Source organism: Dendroctonus ponderosae, unplaced genomic scaffold (genome assembly GCF_020466585.1).
Source record: "Dendroctonus ponderosae isolate FM_Combo_2020 unplaced genomic scaffold, Dpon_F_20191213v2 Dpon_F_20191213_306, whole genome shotgun sequence".
NCBI lineage: Eukaryota > Metazoa > Arthropoda > Insecta > Coleoptera > Curculionidae > Dendroctonus > Dendroctonus ponderosae.
Genome location: NW_026018514.1, coordinates 1 through 24,170, shown reverse-complemented (window position 1 = coordinate 24,170; position 24,170 = coordinate 1). Strand labels below are relative to the sequence as shown.

General features: G+C 37.0%; 2 protein-coding genes across 6 annotated transcripts; one reads left to right on the top strand and one right to left on the bottom strand.

Annotated features, from left to right (window-relative positions):
* Positions 1-5,146: 5,146 nt before the first annotated feature.
* LOC109540484 (homeobox protein CHOX-CAD2) lies at positions 5,147-5,484 on the top strand (the record flags this gene model as incomplete). Its single annotated transcript, XM_019908933.1, has 1 exon — positions 5,147-5,484. A coding segment is annotated over one exon (338 nt), but the record flags the coding sequence as incomplete, so codon positions are not given.
* Positions 5,485-17,030: 11,546 nt separating this feature from the next.
* On the bottom strand, positions 17,031-23,270 carry LOC109543442 (balbiani ring protein 3). Of its 5 annotated transcripts, none has more exons than XM_048665326.1 (6): positions 22,946-23,270; positions 19,834-19,872; positions 19,401-19,495; positions 17,391-17,654; positions 17,184-17,332; positions 17,031-17,127 (listed from the first exon to the last, which is right to left on the bottom strand). In XM_048665326.1, exons 1-6 carry the CDS (start codon positions 23,166-23,168, stop codon positions 17,094-17,096), a joined length of 804 nt encoding a protein of 267 aa, XP_048521283.1. In that variant the 5' UTR covers positions 23,169-23,270; the 3' UTR covers positions 17,031-17,093. The 5 variants fall into 5 exon arrangements, with proteins under 5 accessions (XP_048521283.1, XP_048521280.1, XP_048521281.1 ...); XM_048665323.1 differs by having other exon boundaries at positions 19,825-19,872; positions 22,868-23,267; XM_048665324.1 differs by having other exon boundaries at positions 22,868-23,266.
* Positions 23,271-24,170: the final 900 nt, after the last annotated feature.

Sequence of the window (24,170 nt, the reverse complement as noted above, 5' to 3'; positions counted from 1 at the left end):
CAAGGGGGTACCTACTATTCCCCCACAACTTTTTAGCCGCACGCCACTGGCGGATAAAAATCATGTGATCTTCAGTGCGTTTCATGGGCAACATTTTCACTCTCTTGCAATTTTTTCGTATCTGCCCCAGTTTTTAAGAAAAGAAATAAAAGGCGATGCTCTGCAATTGAGCCGCTGTATGAACCACCAAACGAAAGCAAATTGTGAAAACCGTCCATTAAGCTGGGGCCTTATTTTGGCTTATGTTCTGTTTTCGTTGGTTTTATACCCAAATTCTCAAAAAAAAATCAAGGAAAAACCCATTCATTCAAGTTGGATGCATAGAAGTTGCATGCACACGACGCTTGCAGACCATTTGCAACACCCTGTATACTAAAAAAAAAGGCAAAGATGTTGTCAGTTGTGGCAAAACAAGCAGAGCCTGAAGCAGATAGAGAAACGATGGCCAGACAGACAAACATATTAGATAAATCGCGAATGTGGAATTAACGGAGGGCCGTTAGATTCGGTTGCCGCCACTGAGACCTGAAACGACACAGAGTAATAGCGACAATGGAGCCCCAGGGACGCATAACCTCAAACTACAGGGGCTGAGCCGCACCATGGCAATTACACAACGATACAGGATTGCTGAACGACGCCAGGCGTCGACTTTTCGAGCCCCTGTTAACCGCTAAGCGTCGTGAAAAATGGCCCTTTTCTGATAGGGCCAACTGCTCTCATTTAAATGGGATTTTTGCCAGATCACGTGAATGAACAGCAGTATTTACTTGTCTGCGAATTGCGACTATTGACAAAGGAAATAGATGTGTTTATCATGTCAGCGTTGCTTGACAAAAATCCTCAAAATAAGTAATAAATTTCAGTCGAAACCATTCAGAAATAGGATGCCGAATGACATTCGGTTTTGACTAATCAACTGAATCTTGCTCGTCTGCTGAATAAATCAATTCAAATTTAATTTGCTAATCCGCACTGTTCATAAAGGAGATAAAACCTGAATTTTGCATACATAAGAAGCCCGATTAATGGCGTGATTGGCTACGTCACTTTTCCTTTATAACATATTGTTGATATCAACTCCAAAGCATTATTTATTCACTGCCAAATTGATGGATTCAATTCAAGGAAAAAATATTGCTATTAGGCTAGGTCATACCATCTAAAGTAGCCCGAATTAAACATACACATAAAGAAAAAAGTGAAAATTTTACATATTTTTCACGCAAAGCTTAAAATAAACATATTGGTTATAACCGACGAAATGTGGCTTATAGGCCTGCCCAGCACCACGCAGTCGAGCCATTTGGGCCTACTATGCGGCTGCTGTTGCAAGTGGCATTCTCTCAGTCATACATCCTTAATTAGTACTTCTATTAAGGATGTTCTTCTATCTATTTGTAGCTTTCTTGAGCAAACGCAGAAAATATCGAAAACATTTTTCTCCATCTTTTGTCAATTTTTAAATATAGGAGTGGATGACACGATTTCTTTCAGCGCGTTTGTATCGCATGTTTTTAAAAATCTATTGCACTCCAACGGGTTAAGCTGAAAAACCAATTGTTTCTCTAGTTTACCGAAGAAAGTCTGCCTGATTAGTACGGAAATTTTCCATGCTGCGCCACTTCCGAGCAAGCTTTGGCAATTTCTTGAAGAACTCGCGGTAAAAGTAGTTCTTAGCTCCTGAGGTTTGGCAGACATTTTTTCAAAAATGCACTCTTCTTTAACCAGTGCTTCCAGAAGAAAATCTTCCACACCATTTTATAGAGTTGGAATCGTTTTGTAAGCATCAAAATTTTCGTTGCTGAAATATTTTTGGCCTTATTTTGGAAATTTTTTGAATAGGATAGTGGAAAGCGGGTTTCATTTCAGAGCGTTTGGACGGCGAATTCTCACAAATTTCTCGGGACCTATCGCGTTGAACTGAAAGCTCGAATAATCTTATGTGTGACAGAAAGAAGCCTTCTTGCTAGTTGTTGAAAAATATCTTCTTGCAATATTTTTGAGCACACTTTGGGAATTTTTTGAAAAACATGCAGCAAAAGTGCTTTTCAGCTCTTCAGATTTAGCCCAAATGTTTTCTAAGTCACACCCTTCCTTATTTAGTGCTTCTAATAAGATTGTTTTTGTTGTTTTATAGAGTAGGCTCAGAAATGATCATTTCTGGCAGTATTTTGGGGAATCTTTTTAATATCGGATTGCAACGTATGATTCAGTTCAGCACGCTTGGACAGCATATTTTCAAAAATGTCTTGTACTCTACCAGATTGAGTTGGAGAACCAATTATTTTTAAATTTTCAGGAGAAGGTTTGCTGGATCAGTGCGGAAAATCTCATTGCTGTGCTTCTCTCGATCAGGTCTTGAGAATTTTCTCAAAAAATTTTCGGGTTTGCTTCAAAAATGTCTTCAAAATTACACTCTTCCTTAACTAGTGCTTCTACAGCAAATTTTTTAAATACAATTTTGCATAGTTCGGTTTGTTTTGCAAACACGAAAATGCTCAATTCTAGGACAATTTTGCTGAAATTTAGGGGCTTTTCAAAATAAAAGATTGCGAAACGCGTTTTATTTCAGTGCTTTTGGAGCGCATATTTTCACAATTTTGCCTAACACTTTGAGCTAAAGCGTGAAATGTTTTTTTAGATTATAGAACAATGTCTGCTTGAACAGTGTTGAAAATTCTGCTTTTGTGTCATTTCAAATTACATCTTGGGATTTTTTTGAAAAACAAGCATCAAAAGTTCGTTATACGCCGCTTCTTTAATTAGTTTTTCCAAGGAATAATTTGTTGTATTGTTTATTAAAATAATCATGGTTTTATCAGCATAGAACATTTTGATTTCTGATACATTTTTGGCTTTTTTAAAGAATTTTTTGAACAATAGTGTGAAAAGAACGTTTTACTTAGGTACCTTTGAACAGCATATTTTCAAAAATTACTCGGACTCGAACGGATTGAGCTGGAGGGCCGAACATTTTTCATTTTTATAAACAACTTTTGCTTAATAAATGCGGAAAATCTGAATGTTGCACCTTTTTTCTCCCGTGCCTTGGGAACTTCATAAAAAACAAGCATCAAAAGTTCGTTTTATCTCTTTAGGTTTTGCAGATATGTTTTCAAATGCACAGGTCTTTCTCAGATAGGGCTTCTCATAAGTGATTTTTTTGTATCATTTTATAGGGCAATAATTCGGATTTATAGGCACGAAAATATTGAAATCTGACACATTTTTTGCCTTAATTGGGTATTTTTTGGAATTTAGTTCAACGCGCTTAGACAGCATGTTTCCAAAATGTTCTCAAACTTTAACGGGTTGGGCTAGAAAGACATTTTTTATTTATTTTACAAAAGGAAGTCAGCTTGATATGTGCAGAAATTTTTATTGTTGTGTTTTTTTTGGTCATACCTTGGAAATTTTTTGAAACACAATGGTCAATAGTGCTTTTTAGCTCTTCAGATTTTTCCTTTATTGGTGGTAAAAAAGCAACTTTTTTTGCTTTTGTATAGAGCAAGCTGGCTTTTCTAAGCATCCAATAGAGTAACTTTTGATTTCTGAGTCGCTTTTAGCTTTATTTTGGAATTTTTTTAAAGAAAAGAGTGGAACGAGCGTTTTATTTCAATGTGTTTGGACGGCATGTTTTCAAAAAATCTCAGACTCTAACAGCATGAGCTGGAAAGCCAAGTATTTTTTTATTTTACAAAGCAATTCCCAATTGAGAAGTGTGAAAAAATCTCATTTTTGCACCATTTTCGGTCATGTCTTAAGCATTTTTTGAAAAACGAGCGGCAAAAGTAGTTTTTGGCTCTTGAGGTTTTGCAGAAAGTTCTTACATCGTTTTCAAGAGTTAGGTTGGTTTTCGTTCATTTTTTTTTCAGTTGGTTTTCAAAGCTTGAAAATTTTTGTTTCTGTGAGATTTTATGCCATATCTTGATATTTTTATTTTTAATAAGGCCGCGGACATTTTTTCAAAATTACTCTCTTCCTGAACCAATGATTTTAGATGGAAATGCTTCGTTGGAAATGCGCGATTCGTGTTTTAGCAATGGAAATTTTCATTTCTCACCCATTTTCGGCCATATTTTGGAAAAATTTTCAATGAAGGCGTAGAAAACATGTTTTATGCCGGCGCTTTTGCACCGCCTGGTTCCAAAAATGTCTCAGCCTTTAACGAGCTGAGCTGGAGAGCGAAATATTTGCATATTTTACAAAACACAGTATGGTTGATAAATGTGGAAGACCTACTTACTGTACCATTTTCCTAATTGATTTGGGAATTTTTTCAAAAACTTGCGGCAAAAGTTATTTTGGCTCCTCAGGTTTCGCAGTCATCTTTTCAAAGTTACTCTCTTCCTTAAACAATAATTTTAGAGGAAATTTTTTTACATCATTTCATAACAATCGGTTGATTTTTTTAACTACGGGAGTTTTCATTTCTGGGACATTTTCGGCCATATTTTGGAAATTTTTTCAATGAGGGAATAGAAAGCGTGTCTGATTTCAGGGCTTTTGGACCGCCTGGTTTCAGAAATTTCTCAGACTCTAACGAGTTGAGCTAGAGAGTGAAGTATTTGAATATTTAAAAAATCAAAGTCTTGTTGATAAATGTGGAAGACCTCATTGCTGTGTCATTTTTTTTAATGGCTTGCGACTTTTTTGAAAAACATATGGCAAAAGTAGTTTTGAGCTCCTCAGGTTTTGGAAATCCTTTTCAAAGTTGCACCCTTCCTTAACCAGTGCCCTTGTTCGCTGGCTATAATGTGTAAAATTGTAATTGAATTTAGCGAAATCCCATTTTAGTTTGTTAGATGGTTTGCCCGTATTAATAGAAATAATCGCATCGTTCCAAGTGTACTTAAAACGCGGCAAACGAGACTTTTGTATCATTTACCTTTGATAAGAGTCGATAGCGACGATTAGGCGGGATTAGCGTGCGGCGAGATGAAAAATGTCGGCAAATGTTTGTAGAGGGAGATAACGACCCTCCCAAGCACCTGACAAAGTATGTATTGTCCTAATGGGACCAAGAATATCAACAGAGCTCCAGAGCAGAGAAATAGTTACTTTGTCTGGGCCATCGGCCGTGTTTCACCCACAATATCCTGTTGAAGAGAACATCTTGTATTTACCTAGACTTTTGTTGCAGGAAAAACAAGAACAAAGGACAAGTACCGAGTGGTCTACACTGACCATCAACGATTGCAGTTGGAAAAAGAGTACAGTTTAAACACGCGATACATAAATATCAAACGAAAGGCGGAAATCGCCTTGGACCTGAATCTGTCGGAACGGCAAGTGAAGATCTGGTTTCAAAACCGACGAGCAAAAGACCGAAAGCTGGAAAAGAAACAGAAGGAGGAGCAGAACCGCGCTATGCAGAGTCAGCCAGATCGGGAGGTTCCCGATGGAGCCGGAGCTCTTAGAGAAGTGTCATTTAACATTGCATTGTTAAATGACAACGGAATCCATCCGACCACCTTTTAATTTTCCATAAAACCCAAGTGAACCCCGCTAATAAACACTTTGAAATGCGAACTTTAATTCGTGCGTAAATTAGTGTTTATTAGCGTAATTAGTTAGTGTATCTATAGAGTGGTGTAAGTCAAGCTCGGCAAAGGATGAAGTTTACTTCATTCTTAGGACAATTTAATTTGCTAATTGCAAATACATATTTAAACTTAACCGAATTTTAGTTGTCCATTCTACACAAAAGTCTTGCAAATACCGGTAATTTTAGAACCGAGTGCAATAGATGGAGAAAGACTAGCGCAGTTTAATGCGGATGGTTTTACCATAGTTGCTTATTAGTGCTAATTTTCCACCATAAAAAATATGTAGATATGTAAATCATGAACTGCGATCATTTGGGTTGGTTGAACAGTTTTTTCTTAGTCCTAATTGTGATTGAATGAGGTACAGCCATCCCTCCCAAAGCCGAATGTGCAATTTCTTAATATTAGGCACCACTTAAGTTTAGAATATAAGATTTCTGCCATGTACAGATTGTTTTTAAACTTCTGTCCTATTCGAAGTTTGAACGGTTCTTTATCAAGAGATTATATAGATAAGAGGTTATTTAGTACAATTGGGGACCTGTGACCCATCACTTTAACCATAGGAACGAATGCAGCAAAGTAAAATTGAATTTATTTTGCACATTTATTGATGTACAATTGATTGCACATTGATGACAGGGGTCATCCAATAAATATATTTTATAAATAATGTTTGCTGTACACGAACTGCGAAATAGAATAATGCATACAATTTCAATGTTTTCCAGTAAACGCTCAGGATTCCAAGTTTATTCTTCTTTTTTTTTTAGTCCTACCCATGCGGAATCAACAGGGTGAGCCACGTATTTAGAACATTTATGTAAAGCCACGAATCATTACAGTTTATACAGAGCAAGTTTTTAAACTGTTTAAAATCAATCAAGTTTTATTTAAGTATTTGCTTCTAAACGGTACGCCGCACCAAAACAAGTCTAGACAGCTTTTCTCTAGTAAATTGGACAGGGGATGCAAAACTGAGTTTTGTTTGACACAAAACCCAGTGATGTAGAATTTAATTTTAATTGATCTGTAAAGTGTTCGTTCCTGCGCCGCTGGTGGAGAAGGAAACCGTGCTAAAATATCTGAAAATTTTGCCTGGTTTTCTGCCATAGCCTAAAAAGTTTCATCCCAAAACACTTAATAGTTTTGCTTTAAGTAATAATTTCTTCTGGTAAGCTTTTTGGTTGACTGTCATTGTTTCGCTCCTAACTTGGAAGCCACTGTAAAACCGCAGTTGCAAAACAAATTTCCAACGGTAAAAGTTTCGTACTGAGGAAATATATTCTTGGTGAAAAGCTCTGAAGTGAGCGGTTTTAGCAGAGAAAAGCATTTTCCGGCTCATTTTCTAACGGCATACTTTTCATCTAAGAACCCTTTCTGCTCTCAAACAGAAATGCAATCAGTCATGTTTAATTTTTTTCGTCCTAAACAGGGCGTCGCATTAAGAAAAATCGAGATACTTTTTGTCTAGAAAATTGAACAGGGAATTGAAAAATTATTTTTGGTTGCAAAAAAAACAGTGGCGTAGCACTTAATTTAAATTGATCTTTCTTTAAAAGTGCTTGTTTCTGCGCCACTGGTGAAGAAGGAAACCCCCCCTAATCTCAACGTATTTATTGTGGATGTCTGCCAAATCCTGGAAAATTTCATCGAAAAACTTCCAGTCGTTTTCCCACAATTWAAATTTTTTTTTGCGAAATTTTTGGTTGACTGCCATTGTTTCGCTCCTAACCTGGACGCCACTGGAGCAACCGCAGTCTAAAGGCGAAAGCCCTAAATTAAGCGGTTGGAGTATAAAAAAGCATTTTTTGTCGTAATTTGAAACAGCAGGCTTTTCATCTAAGAACCCATTTTGCCCTTAGACCGAAATGCAATCAGACAAGTTTCATTTTTTGCTTCCTAAACAGGGCGTCGCACCAAGAAAATTCTAGAGTTTTTTTCTCTAGACAATAGGACAGGGAATTTCAAAATGATTTTTGTTTGAAAACCAAAAGACATTAGACAATTGGAGGGGAAATAAAAAAATAATTTTTGTTTAAAAAAAACTGGTTCATATCATTTAATTTAAATTGATCTGGAAAAGTGTTTGTTTCTGCGCTACTGGTGAAGATGGAAACCACAGCCGAATCTCAAAATATTGGATGTGGTTCTCTGCCAAAGCCGGAAAAATTGCGTCCAAAATCTTCGAGTGGTTTTCCTAAAATTAATAAATTTGTTTCTACTTGCGAACATTTCGTCTTGCTCGACTGCCATAGTCTTGCCCTTAGCTTCGACGCCATTGAAAAATAACACATCTGCAAGGCAAATTTCCACCAACCACAGTTTTCTACTGAAAAAAGGTATTCTCAAAAAGGCTCTAAAGTGAGTAAAAAAACCATTTCCTTGCTCAATTTATGAGAATGAAGCAATCACCAAATTCCACTTTTATCGGGTGAAAAATTGCCTAAAATTCCGCACAAATGTTGCAGATTTATCACAACTCCGAACAAGATAAAGTAGGTTTAGCTCACCAGTGGTAATGTCGAGAGCGGCCCATGTTCTGCACCCACTTTACAAAGTAAAACATCGTTTTTATCTCGCAAGGAACACGAAAATCAACAGTATTGTGTATCTTGGGTAAATAGTAAAATATTTACCTGTTAAGCATTTCACACTTTTGTATACAACAGCGTTCAGTTGAGACATTTTCCGGCCTGTAGGCCAATCTTGGACATGAATAAAATGCATTTTTTTTTCGCGTTTCCATGATTCATCGGAACACGCATTCATTCATCCGAGATAAACTTGAATAAACGGCCGTTATAAATCAATAAACTCAGTCTCAGTCTGTGCCATATATTTGCCAGGATTATTTCAGTTTTGTCTCAGTTTGCCAGCCAAAAAAAAACACCAGAATCGAATTTCCCCACTATTCTCTTCCAGCATCTTATGGAAAAACTCACGTTTCTGATTCGTCATATTCAGTCAGAAATTGTGTTTGGGATTTGTCGGCATGTTCAACGAATAATCTATATATCAAACGAGTTATCGAGTCGAACTATATCTGGCCGACAAAGGGTTGAGGATTACCGTAATACCGTTATCATCTTTTGATGTTTCCAATATTCCAATAGAGCGGATCTGAGTGTACGTAGGCAATGTTTATAACTGAAAATAAATAGACGGGTATTAAAGTGGTTCGAGCTGATATTTCTGCTGAAAAAAACCCAAAGCAAACAACTTCGAAGGGCTTGCTCAACATCAGTTCACAGAACAACATTTATCAACCTCACTAAACGGATTCAAGCTCGTTTTAAAACCACTGAAACGCAGAAATTTTCACAGTTATTAAATTCGTTTTCGCGCTTTGAAAAAATGTTTTCATTGCATTGTCTACTCTCATTTAGAAGAAATCCGATGTTTTGTCTTTCTGTGGCCTCTGAGTGATAAGGAAGCAAATTTTCAAAAAACTGTGAAGTGAGCTTATAAAGACAAGTTTTTCTCAATTCGCATTTTATAGAAGCAAGTCTAGTGTTTACAATGGAAAAATCTCCATTGCTCTGTCTGCTCTGGTTCAGAGGAAATGTGGTGTTTTCACAGTGCGGAAGCAACTGTTGAAAAAATTCGCGCAACTGAACCTGAAGATGCACATTTCGGAAACTATGGGCTCATATCAAAGTAAAGGTGTATTTTTCAGTCAAAGACAATCCATTGCAACACCCGCTCTGGTTTAGAAGGAACTTGGTGTTTTCACTTTTCTTGTTCATATGATATAGATTTCCCAAACTCTTGGTACGTATATAGCAAAAAGTTCCCTTTTCAGTCAAGCAACAACGGCAACAGCTGCTCTATCTGCTCTGATTTAGGCGAAATTGGCGGTTTTCACTTCACCTTTCTTTGGCCTCTTTAAGACAAGTTTTCAAAAACTTCTGCAAAATGATACTAAAGAAGGATATTTTGGTCGATTTTTTTTTCATAGAAGGAACGCTGCGCTGTTTACAATGAAGAAACCCGCGTTGCTCTATCTGCTCTACTTCACGAGAAAGGCCGTGTTTTGTGTGAGTGAAGAAGGGAGCAAAGTTTTAAAAAATTCTCCAACGTGAACCTGTAAAGGCAAGTTTCCCTTAATTTGTACCTTTATAAAGGCAATTGCACTCTTCACAATGGAAAATCTGCATTGCTCTTTCTTCTCTACTACAGGATAAATGCAATGTGTTTTCTTTTCCTGTTTATATGCGGGTCAAAAGTTCAAAAAATATTGTAATCAATCCTGAAGATGGTGACTTTCAAAGCTCTCGTCTTCCCAATTGGGAAAAGAGTCCTTTGCAATTAAATAACAACAACTGCGTTGCCTGCTCTTATTCAGGAGAAGTCCGGTGTTCTTAATTTGCCTTTCTGTGGTCTCTGATTGAGATGCGAATAAATTTACAAAAAATTCTTCAAAATAAACCTGAAAACGCAGGTTTTTCTGAATTTGCGGGTTTAGAGACACAAATCTAGTCTTTACAACGCAAAAATCCCCGTTGCTGTCCCCAAAAATCCCCAAAATCTGCTCTAGTTGGGAAGAAATGCTGGGTTTTCACTTTCCTCGTTCATAGTGCTGGGAAAATGTTCTCGCAATTGAACCTGAATATGATTGATTGATTGACCTTTCGGAAACTCTCGCTTCATATAAAGGCCAACTGTCATTTTTGGTCCAAGAAAACCCCTTGTTCTGTCCGCTTTGATTTAGGAGAAATTGGGTGATATCACATTGCATATTTATGATGCCGCAGCAAATTTTCAAAAAATTCCCGCAACTGAACGTGCAAATGGACATTTACAAATCTTTCCATGCATAGAATAGGAAAAGTGCCCTTTCCAGGCAAGTAACACCGATTTCTCTATCTGCTCTCATTTAAGAGAAATCGGATGTCTTCACTTTGCTTCTCTTTGGCGTCGCATCGGCAAATTTGCGAGCCACTTTTGAAAAGTTCTCCTCAAAAATCTACTATGAGAAGGGAAATTTTCGTGACTTTTGGTATATGCAAAAGGAAAAGTGCACACTTTCTACAAAAGTACCAAAAGGAACCAAATTCAGCTTCTATAACGTCGAAGGTACCATTAAACAGTCGTAAAAACCATGGGCAAATGCGAAAATGCTTCGGCAGTTTGGAGAAATTTATGTTATGATTTGATGGCAGTCAAACAGTTAAAAATGTGTCAGTTAAAACCATTTTTAGCGATGGCTTGAAAACGGTTGGCGATATTATAAACCGAAACGTTGTATTAAAAGCAAGTTTGCAAACCAATGCAGATTCAAAGCAACGATTTAACGAACTATGTGTCCTCAGAAAGAAGATTGATGTGACCTGAGGATGACTTATTTCAAAAAAACTGGAACTTTTTTTGCATTTCAATCAATTGGTTTGGATCTCCAAACGGACTCCAATGTGAAAAATTGGCCTGGATTTGACAGCAAAAATGGGTCAAGGATTTTTAGCCGAAAGTTGGAAAATCGTCCATAACTCGTTCATTATTGACTTTAGGAAAAAAGTGAATATTGGTGATTTTATGCTCATTGAAATGCTCTATGTACTGGTCGATCCAAATCTGACCTGCCGCTTTGGTTGGCATCAAATACAGACTGTCACATGTTAAACAAGTTACACAACCCAACCAGCTCCAGTTGGTTTCAAACAATTCTCTTTTTCTTGCCAAAAGGCAAATGCGATAAATCTTGTACAGGCTCTGATGGGTGGTGAACATTCAAATTTACACCTTAATGTGAAACTGACAGTTTACAATAATCGCACCGGATTTCGCACTCGATCTTCTCAATAGATTTTAGGAGAATGGCCAAATGCGGATTAGGGAAAAATAACTTTTGCTGTTAACACTCAAGCTGGGAAAAATAGGCTAAGCGATACCGGGTGAACCTAGTGACCGGTTATGTATTATGTATGTATGTATATATGTATGTATGTATTCTCTATGAAGAAGAATAGAACATTTTAGCAACAAATGTGTGTTACAATTGTGGACTTGGAATAACTTGGCAGTATTTCTGAGGCAGTTTCAGGCGCATCTAAAATTTTCTATAAAAACCATCTATTGAACACTACAATCATAAGCAAATGGTGGGCGAATTTAGCCAGACAAATTAATGCGACTTTTTGTCATTTTGCTTGGTGTTGAGACAAATAAAAATTCCTGCAAATCTCAGTTAATATCGTATCCGATCAGGGGTAACACTGATCGATAGCAACTTAATGTGGCTTTAAAACCATTTAAAATTTCATAAAAATGTTGTGTTTTGTAACCGAGAAAAATCCACTCAAATTTGAAGCATGAATGTGCATGTGCAAATACTTCGCATAGTTTTGGTTATTAGGATTCCGACGATTAGAAGTGTCCAAATTGCCGAAGTCGGCCAGTGAAAACCAGTCTACTCGAAATGTTCATACAACGTAAACATTCTAATTTAAAAAAAAACAAAAGACAGTAATTACAACTTCAATTTAGTGGTTGAAGATGTAGAAAATTCCCCAGAAAATGTTGTACATTTTTACATTAAGCCGCAATTGAACGACTGAAAAATTTACCTCAAGTGGCAACAACATTCAATATTCAACTGGATAAACTTGCTGGTCAAAATCGTCTGTGAGTTTCACAGTGTTCAATTCGATGCTGAAACTTTCCCTTGTTTGTCTCGGAAAAGCCGGAAAGAAATAATCTGAACTCTTGGAGGAAAAACACATATTTTCGACCAAGTTATTTGGCTTTGTTCGTCACACATTTAAACTGTTCAGTTCCGCAAAACAGCCCTCTTGGGACGGTTATCCTGCCCTCGATTTCACCCCGAAACTCAAGAGCGATTCTTTTACGTTGTCTCGAACGACTTATCTTGTTGTTGTGCTTTTAATTCCTGAGTTTCTGGACGGTATTTACACGCAATTTCTCTCAGATATTAGATTCAGCATGGAGACCATTCGAAGCATTCTGGCGCATCATCGTTACCACAAATTTCGAAAAAAGCAAATAGTTACCTGATGAATCTTCCTTGAAATGGAAAGCACATAATCCGATGGATAATCACTTCAATTTACAAGATTTGTCTAATCTAAATTGTGTACAATAAAAGACGCCAAAGATACGCCGTTATTAAAGCGAAAATCCATCTGCATCTCACGTGATTTAATTAATGGAAGGGATTATCCAAAATGGAAGTTTCAGACTTTCGTATCAATTCAAAAATGAGTTACTCGCTTGGCAGTCAAACTTTGTAAATATGTTTTTGTCACAACGTTTCGGTTGACAGTATATCCAACCGTTTTCAGGTTGTCGCTAAAAATGATTCTAACTGAAATATTTTTGCTCATAAGTACCCATGCTTTTTACGACGGTTCAATGGTACCTTTAACTTTAAACTTGAAACTAGAAGCTGAATTTGGTTTCCTTTGGTACTTTTGTGGAGAGTGAGTACTTTTCCGATTACATGTACCAACATTTTTGAGGAGAACTTTGGAAAACTAGCTCGCAAACTTGCCAATAGGAGGCCAAAGAGAAGCAAAGTGAAGACATCCGATTTCTCCTAAATGAGAGCAGATCGAGAAATCGGTGTTAGTTGCCTGGAAAGGACACTTTTCCTGTTATATGCACGGCAGGTTTTGGAAAGGTCCACCTTCACGTTCAGTTGCTGGATTTTTTTTGAAAATTTGCTCCCGAATCATAAACATGCAATGCGAAATCAGCCAATTTCTCCTAAATCAAAGCGGACAGAACAAGGAGTTTTCTTGGACCAAAAATGACAGTTGGCCTTTATATGAACCGAGAGTTTCCGAAAGGTCCATCTTCAAGTTCAATTGCGTCAGAACCTTTGCCCCCGCACTATGAACGGCGAAAGTGAAAACACAGCATTTCTTCGCAACTAGAGCCGATAGAGCAACGGGGATTTTTTCGTTGTAAACACTAGGTTTGTGTCTGCAAACCTACAAATTGAGAAAAACCTGCGTGTTCAGGTTTATTTTGGAGAATTTTTTGTATATTTATTCGCATCTCAATCACTTCTCCTGAATAAGTGCAGGCAAAGCACTTGTTAATTAATTGCAAAGGACTCTTTTCCCACTTTGTAAGGCGAGAGTTTCGAAAGTCACCATCTTCAGGATTAATTACAATTTTTTTGTACCTTTTGACCACAGCATTTATCCTGAAGTGGAGAAGGTAGAGCAATGCAAATTTTCCATTGTAAAGAGTGCAATTGCGTCTATAAAGGTACAAATGAAGGGAAACTTGCATTTACAGGTTCACGTTGGAGAATTTTTTAAAACTTTGCCCCCTTCTTCACTCAGAGGCGAAAGACAGTCGAAGTGAAAACACTGGATTTTACCTAAATGAGAGCAGATACAACAGTCATTGTTTTTGAGTTGAAAAGGACATTTTCCTGGTTTTGAAGTGAGAGTTTCGGATTTTTTGAACATCTACGCCCGCATTTTGAACAGGGTAAGTAAAAACACGGCATTTTTCGGGAAGTAGAGCAGATAGAGCAACGCGAGTTCCTCCATTGTAAACGGCGCATTTGCTTCTATGAAAAGAAAAATCGACAAAAATCTTCATCTTTAGCATCATTTTGAAATTTTTTTTTTCTACTGGCCAAAGGAAGGTAAAGTGAAAACCGCCAACTTCTCCTAAATCGTAGCAGATAGAGCAGTTGTTGTTTATTGACTGAAATGGACATTTTTTGCTATATAAGTACCAAGAGTTTGGGAAATCTATATCATCAAGTTAAGCTGCGAAAATTTTGGAAGATTTTCACCCACATCATGAACAGAAAAAGCGAAAACACCAAATTTTGCATAAACCAATGTGGCTGGAGCAATGGGAGTTTTTGGACTGAAAATGGCATTTTTTCCTTTATGTGATCTTCAGGTTCAGTTCTGAGAATTTTTTAAACATTTGCGACCGCATTATGAACACGAAATCTGAAACACCACACTTCTTCTGAATTAGAACAGACAAAACAACGGGGACAATTTCATTGTAAAAACTGTATTTGGCTTTATAAAGGTGCAAATTGACGAAAACGTGCATTTTAAGTTTCGCTTTGGAATTTTTTTTCAAAATGTGCTCCTATGGCACTCATAGGCCACAGAAAGGCAAAGGGAAAACATCGGATTTTTGCGAAATGGGAGCAGACAGAGCATTAGTTCTTAGTCGATTACAAATCCCACTTGTCTTGTTGTGCGAAGCAAAAGTTTCGGAAAACTCCATCTTCAAGTTCGCTAGCGATAATTTTTTGAACATCTGCCCTCGCATTATGAACAGAGAAAGAAGAAAACTCGGCATTTCCCGTGAAGTAGGACCGTCAGAAAAATGCGGACTTTTTCAATGTAAACATCACATTTGCCTCCATAAAGATCCAAATCGACAAAAATTTTGGCTCATCAGATTCAATTTGGAGAATTTTTTGAAGATGTGCTCCCCTGCCCTAAAGACGCCAAAGAAAAGTCAAGCGAAAAACGTCGATTTTTCCCACACCAGAGCAATTGGTGTTATTAGACTGAAAGAGCCGGTTTTCTTTTAAGTAAGCTCAGAATTTCGAAAACGTCCATCTTCAGGTTCAGTTGAGACGATTTTTTTGAACAGTTGCTCGCGCATTATGAACAAGGAAACTGAAAATATCGCATTTCTCTTTAACTAGAAGAGCAGACTAAAGCCGGGTTCTCATGAGAAAAGCTTCCGACCAATCAGAAGTTTGCCGGATGCGTTAGCTCCGCCCATCCGCAGAATGTTTTTTCTTAACCGTCCACACCAGTCCTGGTTGATTGCGCTTGCGCGTCTCATCGCCGCGTTGCCGGTTTAATACTTCCATTGCGAACAAAATTATAACCTCAGAAAAACGTTTCTTGTGGATTCTAGCATGTTTTTAGTTCAGTGGCTGTTGCGGAAGTTCATGCTAATTTCATCGTTAGTGATTTATACAATTAGTTCCAGCAGTAAAGATTTGGATTCTTAGAGTTTCAATAGTCATGGATCTTGTTTGTTTTTTATTGTTTTATGCTTTCTAAAATAATGAACAGATATGTTTGAATGTTGTCTATGACCTTCATTTTAATTATATACATGCCTATGAAAAATCATAAAAATATGCAGCATAACAATTTGTGTCCTATAAGATTGCAGCTTCAACACAAACATTAACCGGAAACAATTAACTAAAGAAAAGTAAACGAGTTTTTTTGAGGTTGGGCGTCGCTATTCCAGCAAGGTCAGGCGATTAAAAACCAAGTATGAGCATAGCGGCAACATGGCAGTGAGACGCGCAAGCGCAATCAGCCAGGACGGCTGTGGACGGTTAAGAAAAAAATATCTGCGTGCGGAAGAATGTGAAAACCTAAGCCCTCCTAGATCTCTAGTGATGCTCCAGTGAAAGGTTATGTTTAGCGGCGTCTATTCGACCGTATTTCATTTTGATGTCTTTGTTTCCTTCTTTTTAGAACGTACAAAGAGAAAAGCAGATTTAACTTTTGGTTTTGAACGTTCATTTCATGCGCCTCAAAACACTGACAAGAAAACATGTAGAAAAAAAAGTTGGATCGTGTTTCGCTCCCGAAAGATATGCCAACACTGTCGGCGGAATGCGGAAAAATAATCCGTGAACTGCGTAAATTTTTCCGCGCGTAGTAATGGTAGTAGTAGGCTGCGCACACACTTTCCGCACTCCGCGTCCGCAAAGCATTCTGCACCCATGAGAACCAAGCTTTAGGAGAGTTACTTAATTAGAAAGAGCCTCTACAAAGCCTCTATTTTAATTATTTACCTTTATAGAAAGCGAGTTTGTTTTGAACATTTGGAACCATTGAAAGTGCGCACTTAACGCACTTTTTTCGAACTTTGATTGCTTTGGAAAGTGCAAAGTACTTGCGTTATACTGTCTTGAAGCGTTTTTGTCTTTGCCTGTAAATGGTTGGCGATAGTATGAACCGAAACGTTTTGTCTAAATCACCTTTATCACCTCTGTAAATTCGAGTCAACGTGGGTTTCCATCAAATCGTTATATAAATGAGCTGAAATTGAAACATTTTCATAAACTCGTATATGGGGAAGGATGTTCTATTTTAAAATCAGCCATCGCTAATTGTCATATTTGTATACAAGTAGAACAACCCAAAAGTGACTGGTTAATCCCCCTATCTGTTTAGGCAGCGATTAAAAGCTATTTAATTATGATATCTAACATATAACAAGCCTTGCAATAGTTTGCGAAGTCTTAACGAAAACGCCAATATAAGAGTTACGAAGCATTATTATCAGGCGGCGCAAGATTGTAAATTTACATAACTCACATGTACCTACAGACAACATCTAATTTATGAGTTTGCGTATTTTTCTTAATCCTCTTCGCGTACAGATTGACAAATTAACGAGGAAGACGGGGACGAAATCATCATTGTCGCCTCAGTGTATCAGGGAGGAAATAGTTGTAATATCGTAAGTAAATCGTTGAATAATAAAAAGTTGCAAATACAATATACTTTTATAGGAGTTTGATACAAATGTTCGTGGATATGTTTATCGTTTTCAGCCGTTGCTCTCCTTTTTCGCGGACAAACATCTGGAAAAAGCAACAGTAATTAGACTAGCTGAAGATCGTTATTCGCATCAAAATACCTGCACATTGACTCGTTCCAAACCAATCCAGTCGTGCAGTTGGTTTTCGGAGAACACTCACAAGAACAAGACTTTGAGTCCCAATAGTGAATACTTGTGCCTCTCATTCTTCTTTCTTCATCGATCTTCCGTTCACACTGGGTTTTCTCCTAAAAACACCCCCCAATTTTGAATGCACGCCTCTTGTGCAGCTCCGACTCAACCCACCTCTTTCCTGCAGTTGCAGCTGCAGGTTTTTTTCGAAAATGTTTGCCTCGATGTGCAACTGTCCGCGCCAATGGCGCATTGGCAGCTGCATTTGATGTCTTTGGGGACTAAAACAGTCGAACAGTAACTGTGACGATTTTTTCTTAAAACCTGCACTGGAACCGACACGTTTTCGTATTTTACCGATTTGCAAATCTTCGGCACTTTAAGGCGTTTGTTGCAGAATCCCATGCACAGTTGAGTTGCCGCTTTATCTGGAATAAGCTGCAACAAAATGAGGGGCGTTTGAAGACAGTTTTTGAAGAAAATAATTTTTCTTGTAAAAAATGGACTCTTGGGAAAATTATGCGTCTTTATTGCAAATAGTGGACAGTTTCCTTTCCAGTTGAGTAGTTGGGTTGTAAGCCTTACATTTTTCGCGACTTTGCAGAAAATACACGATATTATTTTTCCTCCTCAATCTGCTGCAGCGCACTGGCAATCTTTTAACAGCGATTTTATGTTTAATTTACAAACTTTTCGCTGTTTAGTGTTTTTCGCCTAGCTGCGAAGTTAACGAAAAAAATATGAAATTATTAGATGTAAGTCTCGAAAATCGAGCTTTTGGCTGGAATTTGTTTTGGAGAATAGCAATTTTTAAAAATTGATAATTCCCCAACGTGACTTATCCCCCAACGTGAAAAAATTAAGCGCACTTTTCAGGGTGTCGACCCACGGGTGTTCGAAATAAATTTGGAGATTTTTGTTGTTCAATCTCTTCTGGTTCAAAAGCTACAACTTCTTCATTGAAGAATTGTACAATCGCGAATCACATTTGGACAAAACCGGCTTTTTTAAATTTATAATTCCTCAACATGACTTCAGAATTAAGGGACATTTTTTTGTTTAGGCCTCACTGGTATCGCACTCCTCACTCATTTATGCACGCCATCAGCCTCGGCAACATTGCAGTTATCGGTGATTCGAAAACTACCCTTGGGCCAGGCACTTGTGAAAGAACCAACTAAAAGTAATCACATTGCCAGAAGACAAATTTTTCAAAAGTTTTAATTCCTCCATAAGTAAATAATTGCAATTTTTCGAGAATAGACGCACGGGTATCTCAAATTGATTACCGAATTTGCGCGGTTCAAACTTCTCTGATTTAGAAGCTATAATTTCTTAAATGCAGAAATGCAGATCTGAAAATGATCACATTTCGGCGAGACGCAGTTTTGAAATTTTATAATTCCTTGATGTACAGTCCAAATTAAGTGATTTTTTCTGAATCGGGACGGAAGGGGATCTCAAATATATTTGCGAATTTTCGACGTTCAATCTCTTCTGGTTTAGAAGACATAATTTTTTTAAATGAAGAAATGTACAACTGAAAATAATCATATTTCAACAAAACGGATTTTTTTAAATGTATAATTCCTCGAGGTGCCTTTCAAATTAAGTGAAATTTTTCGTGTATTAAAGCACGGGTGTCTCAAATCTATTTCCCAATTTCGAATGGACAGTCCCTCCTGGTTTAGAAGCTACACTTTTTTTTGAGGAGAAAATGCCCAAGCGAACTCTTTCACATTTCAATAAAACAGATATTTGAAAATTTATAACTCCTCGGTGTGCCTGTGTCAAAATTAATTGACTTATTTGGGTATGGAGAACAGGGTATCCCAAACATATATCCGAATTTGCACAGTTCAATCTCTTCTTGTTTAAAAGATACAATTTTTCAAAATTGCACAATTGTGAATAATCACATTTAGACGAGATCAATTTAGAAAAGTTGCTAATTCCTCAATGCGTCTTCCAAATTAAGTGAAATTATTCGGGTATTACCGCGCGGGTGTGCCAAATATATTTCCTAATTAGCGTCATTCAATCTCTTCTCGTTTAAAAGCTACAATTTTTTAAATGAAGAAAGCGATTGTGAATAATCTCATTTAGAGCCGATTAATTCTGGCGTCGGATTTCTCGCATTCATCGTTAAATAAAGAAAAAAATCCATTTTTACAAAGCACTTACTTGTCCTTCATCAGATACCAAGTCAAGAATAAATGGGCGTGGTTTACATTTGACTGCATTTTTCGTGCTTCGCACTTCAGCCGACTTACACATGGCTGAAAATGAAACAATCAAACTTAAATTACTCATTTTTATTCAATTGATTTGTCCCATAATTTGGGGGTTTAAATTGGTGCATATTCCACCCTTACCCCAACCAACCAGCCGTTTTAAGGCAAAGTTTACTACTACAAGCGGCATCTACGAGTGTCACTAGAGACTTCCAGCACTAGTAAACAGTTATATGTTTTTATTTTAAGTTTCATTAATTAATCGTCTTTAGTCGAAAAACCTACGATTAAATCTGAGCCAAATTTTACAAAATCCCGAAAAGCTGATTGTTTTTGAGTGGCAGTAATAAAGTATGTGTGATGAATTGTATTACCATTATTACCTTCTTGAGGCTCAACTCGATATTCACGCAGCGTCACTTCTGAAAATTCAAAATAAACTTATGCAGTTTCAATAATATTTGTTCTAACGTCCACAAATAGCCATATAAAGTGCATTTTATATCTATACAGGGTGTTAGACGCACTGTGCAACTTTAAGATGCGAAAATGCATATGAAACCAATTTTTGCCAGATGCAAACTGAATTTGGGTGGATTGAGAAGCTCTATGAGATGCGGAAGATCTCGTGCATGTTGAGGTTTCTGCAAATCTGGTTTTTGCAATTTTCCTCAAAACTACACTAAGGGCACAAATAATTAGGACTGGATGCATTTGTGCAAGCCCGGAATGTTTTGGAAAATGATTTGTTTATAGAACGCTTTGTTTTATAGTAAAAAATTAAATGTGAAGATTGAAAAAAATTCTGATAATTTTTTTTAATCCAAAAAATTAATTTTTGGATTCATTTTACATATGGAATAGTCACACAACAAATCGAGTCTGGCAGATTTTAAAAAAAATTCTGTCTGAGCCACGAGAAGGAAGTAAAAAATCTGCAAACTCGCAAAAAATTTAACATTTCAAACTCGCCTAAAAATGTGCAATGGTTTCCGAATTAACTTGAATTTGCATCACTTATTTCTAAGACTCGGTAGATTCCATGCTATTAGGATGTCAATAGGGGAGGCAAGTGGCTGTTGGTCAAAAAAATTGGGAACAAATTTCGTACCCCGTTTCTATAAAAAAATTGCCAGCCTGTATGTCAATTTCGGAAGATTTTTTGGGATGCTGTCAAACACTAAAAGAATAGTGGATTTTTCAAAAAAAATGCGACTTTTCGATTGAAAGTCGTTTCCAGATAGTTTCACTGCCATCTCTAATTCTCCATAAAAAATAACGTATAAAAATTAAAAATTCCTCAAAATGTGCTTTAATATCAGCTCCATCTACAATTCACTCTCTTAGATCGGGAATTAATGGGCCTTTAAAATAACGTATAAAGTGCAGAAAATATTTGGCTCTATAAGCGTGCGGAATCCACACAAACTTAAAACATAGAGCGAGTTTGTCATTTTTCCTGGTTTTGATGGCAATAAAAATTCGTAAAAAATCGAATTATTCTGCGGTTCATCCGCGAGCCACGCTGATTCATAAAGAATTAGTTGGGCTTCGCATCTGTGCCAAACTTATAAAAAATGTTTTATTGCTTGGCCTCGTAAAATCGACACAAAGTTAGACTGAGCTTCTTCGGTTTTGATGCAAATAAAAAATCGTCAAAATTTCACTTAACCGTCCGATCAGATTCATCCGCCAGCGATACTCATATATGGAGAATTACTGGGGCTTCAGACCGATACAAATCCTATGAAAACGTTCGCTTTCCTGATTAAGAAAAGTCGAGTCAAAATTATAAATTATATTTTAAGAGCGGCTATTTGTTTCAGACTGAGATTCAAAAATTATCGATATTCGGTATCGATAAAATCGATTCCGAAAATCGTTTGATACCGTATTTAAAGAGCGCATTTCCYTTTACTTACACTCTAAGTTGCAGGTCATTGACAATTTTTGATGAAATTGGACAAAATTTTAATTATCCGAGTGCGCATTATGAGCGGCAATTCATGTAGAGTTGGTTTCAAAATTGTCTGCCTAAAAAGCATATCGAGGTATAAAAGCGCGTGTTCTGGCATTCAAAAGGGCATATTTTCCTTTATTAATTCCAGAAAATTTAGTTTTTTCCTCGCACTATTTTCCGATATTGTACAAATTTTAATCACAGAGTGCCTATTAAGGGCGGCGTCTTATGCGAGTGTCAGTTTTCAAAATTAATTTCTAACAACCAATAGCGGTAAACGAGTGCTTTTTGCAGCATTTAATCAAGCACCGTTTCCTTTACAAATGCCATCAAATTCCATTTCAATCGCCCATTTTTCTGAAATTGTACAAATTTTTAAACATCATACTGCCTATTAAAAGAGGCTTTTTGCTACAAAGTGAGTTTCAAACATAACTTTTCAAAAGAGACCGAGCTCCTTTAAAATAACGCATTTTCCATTACTTTTACTGTAAATTCCAGTTAACTGGCAATCTTTTCTGAAATTTGACAAAATTTTTATTATCTGATTATTCAATTCATGCAGAGTACGTTTCAAAAATGTCTGCCTAAAAAGCCTGATTCTGAGGCATCGGAGTGACTTTTAAACGCGGTTTTTGCAAAACAAAACAAAAAATGCCGAAAAACCGATCGATGTAGCAAAGTGCGTTTTACGGGATTTAAACGGGCGCATGTGTCTCTACAAGTGCCGTAAAGTTCAGATCAACTAACCATTTTTCTGATTTTGTACCAATTTTTTGTCTTTAGTCTCGGAGTGCCTATTAGGAGCGCCCTTTTGTTTCAGAATGAGTTTCAAAAATAAGTTGCCGAAAAACCGATCGAGCTAGAAAAGCGCATGTTGCGGCATTTAAAGCAACAACTTTTCCTTTACTAATTCTACTAAGTTCAATCGTGCATTTTTCTAAAATACAATTTTTTTGTGATCAAAGTGCCCATTAAGAGCGCCCTTTTGTTACATAGTGAATTTCAAACCTGAATTATTCCCGAAACCCCGATTGAGGCCGAAAAGCACATTTTGCGGGATTTAAGCGAGCACAGTTTCCTTGACAAACACCATAAAATTCAGTTCAATCGCACTTCCGTCTGAATTTGCAAATTTTTTATCAGAGTGAGTTTGAAAAAGGCATGCCCGAAAAACCTTTCGGGTTAGAAAACCGCATTTTGCGTTATTTCAAAGCGCGATTCTTAGTGATTAATCACCTTAAAGTTATATCTAATGAAACTTCCAAGTCTTTGGGTTTTAAAGCCCCAAAGTTTTCCACTAATAATTCACTTTCACTTGAGCTTTGAAATAAGCGCCTTTAGCCCGTTTTTTTCCAGTGCATCTAGCAACACCCTGTATACACATTTGAATTTTGGACTTGCTTAACAGTGAATGAATGGAATTGATAATAAATCAGTTTTTGTCCAGAACTCACCATTGGTTTTAGCAACAATGCCACGTACTTTGCGCTTCCAAAAAAATGTATGTCTCTGGGTATCATAATTAAGCATACCTGGTATAATTTCTCCATTGGATAACCGATACACTCTACTTGAGGGCGGATTTCGAACGGCCGGTACCTTAAGAACGGCCCTTCTGTATTCGAAATAAATGTTGATGTTATCTGGATAATTCGGTTGCTTGATTGCCAGACACTTTTGGTGGCACCAACTGTTACTGCACTTTGCCATCATCATCGCGTTCAAGATCACAATTGCCAATGGGAGCGCGTTCATCTTGAACGGGGTGTTCGTTTGATTGAGCTTCGTTTCGAACTGCTTGTACAAGTATACTAATCAGATCAGTCCAGACCATCCAGATTGGTAAACTAATGAAGTAAGGAGCCACTTTCGAATCAATTTTGTATATTTTTGTTTATGCTTGAACTTCCAAAAGCGCGGATATTATCCATGTGCGAATGAGATCGGAGACTTTAAACAAGCTAGAGCAGCAACGGGTGCCGATATTCATCCAAGTGAAAATGGAACTGTCGCTTTCTTTCGGTGGAAAATACATCGATTTTTGCTCAACTATTTAGTTGTTTGACTGCACTTTCCAGTTAGAAAATCAGTAAACGCCAATGGATTTTTTGCTATAAGAAGTTTTGCGCGAAGTCTACATGCAATTGGGAACAGATAAGGTCTTTTGGGGTTTTTGCTGAAATCAACTGTTTTTGAGTAAAAAACGAGCGGTTGGAATGTCCCGGAACATTGTCGCCATATTTAACATTTGATACTTTCCAGGAAAAATCAACTGTGCACGCCAATGGATTGTCTCAACCCAAAAATTAGTTTGAAATTCTCTCTTTGGGATCAAAAACACTTTTTTGGTTTCTTCGCAGAAGTGCACTGTTTTTTATTTAAAAAATGAAATCCGTTGGACTGTCCCAGAAAATTAGAGCCAAATTAAACATTTGATAATTTCAAGGCAGAGAAACGCTGCACCAGGGTTGGCTTGCTTTTCTTCAAGTGATTTCAATCATGATTTAAATCACCTAACTTTTTTCGAAAAAAATCACGATTTAAATCAAAGTTGATTTTTTCAAGAAACTTTATATTTTCACTCAAAAAATATAAAACAGAACACAAATAATTCTAAGAAATGAAAATCGAAATAGAAAACGGTACATGTGAACTTAAAAACTAAACGGTATTAATGGTAAACTCAATAATACTAAAACGGAAATCACTTCTCTTTCTCTTCATTTTCGTTATAAAGTCTGAAGAGGAACACTAATT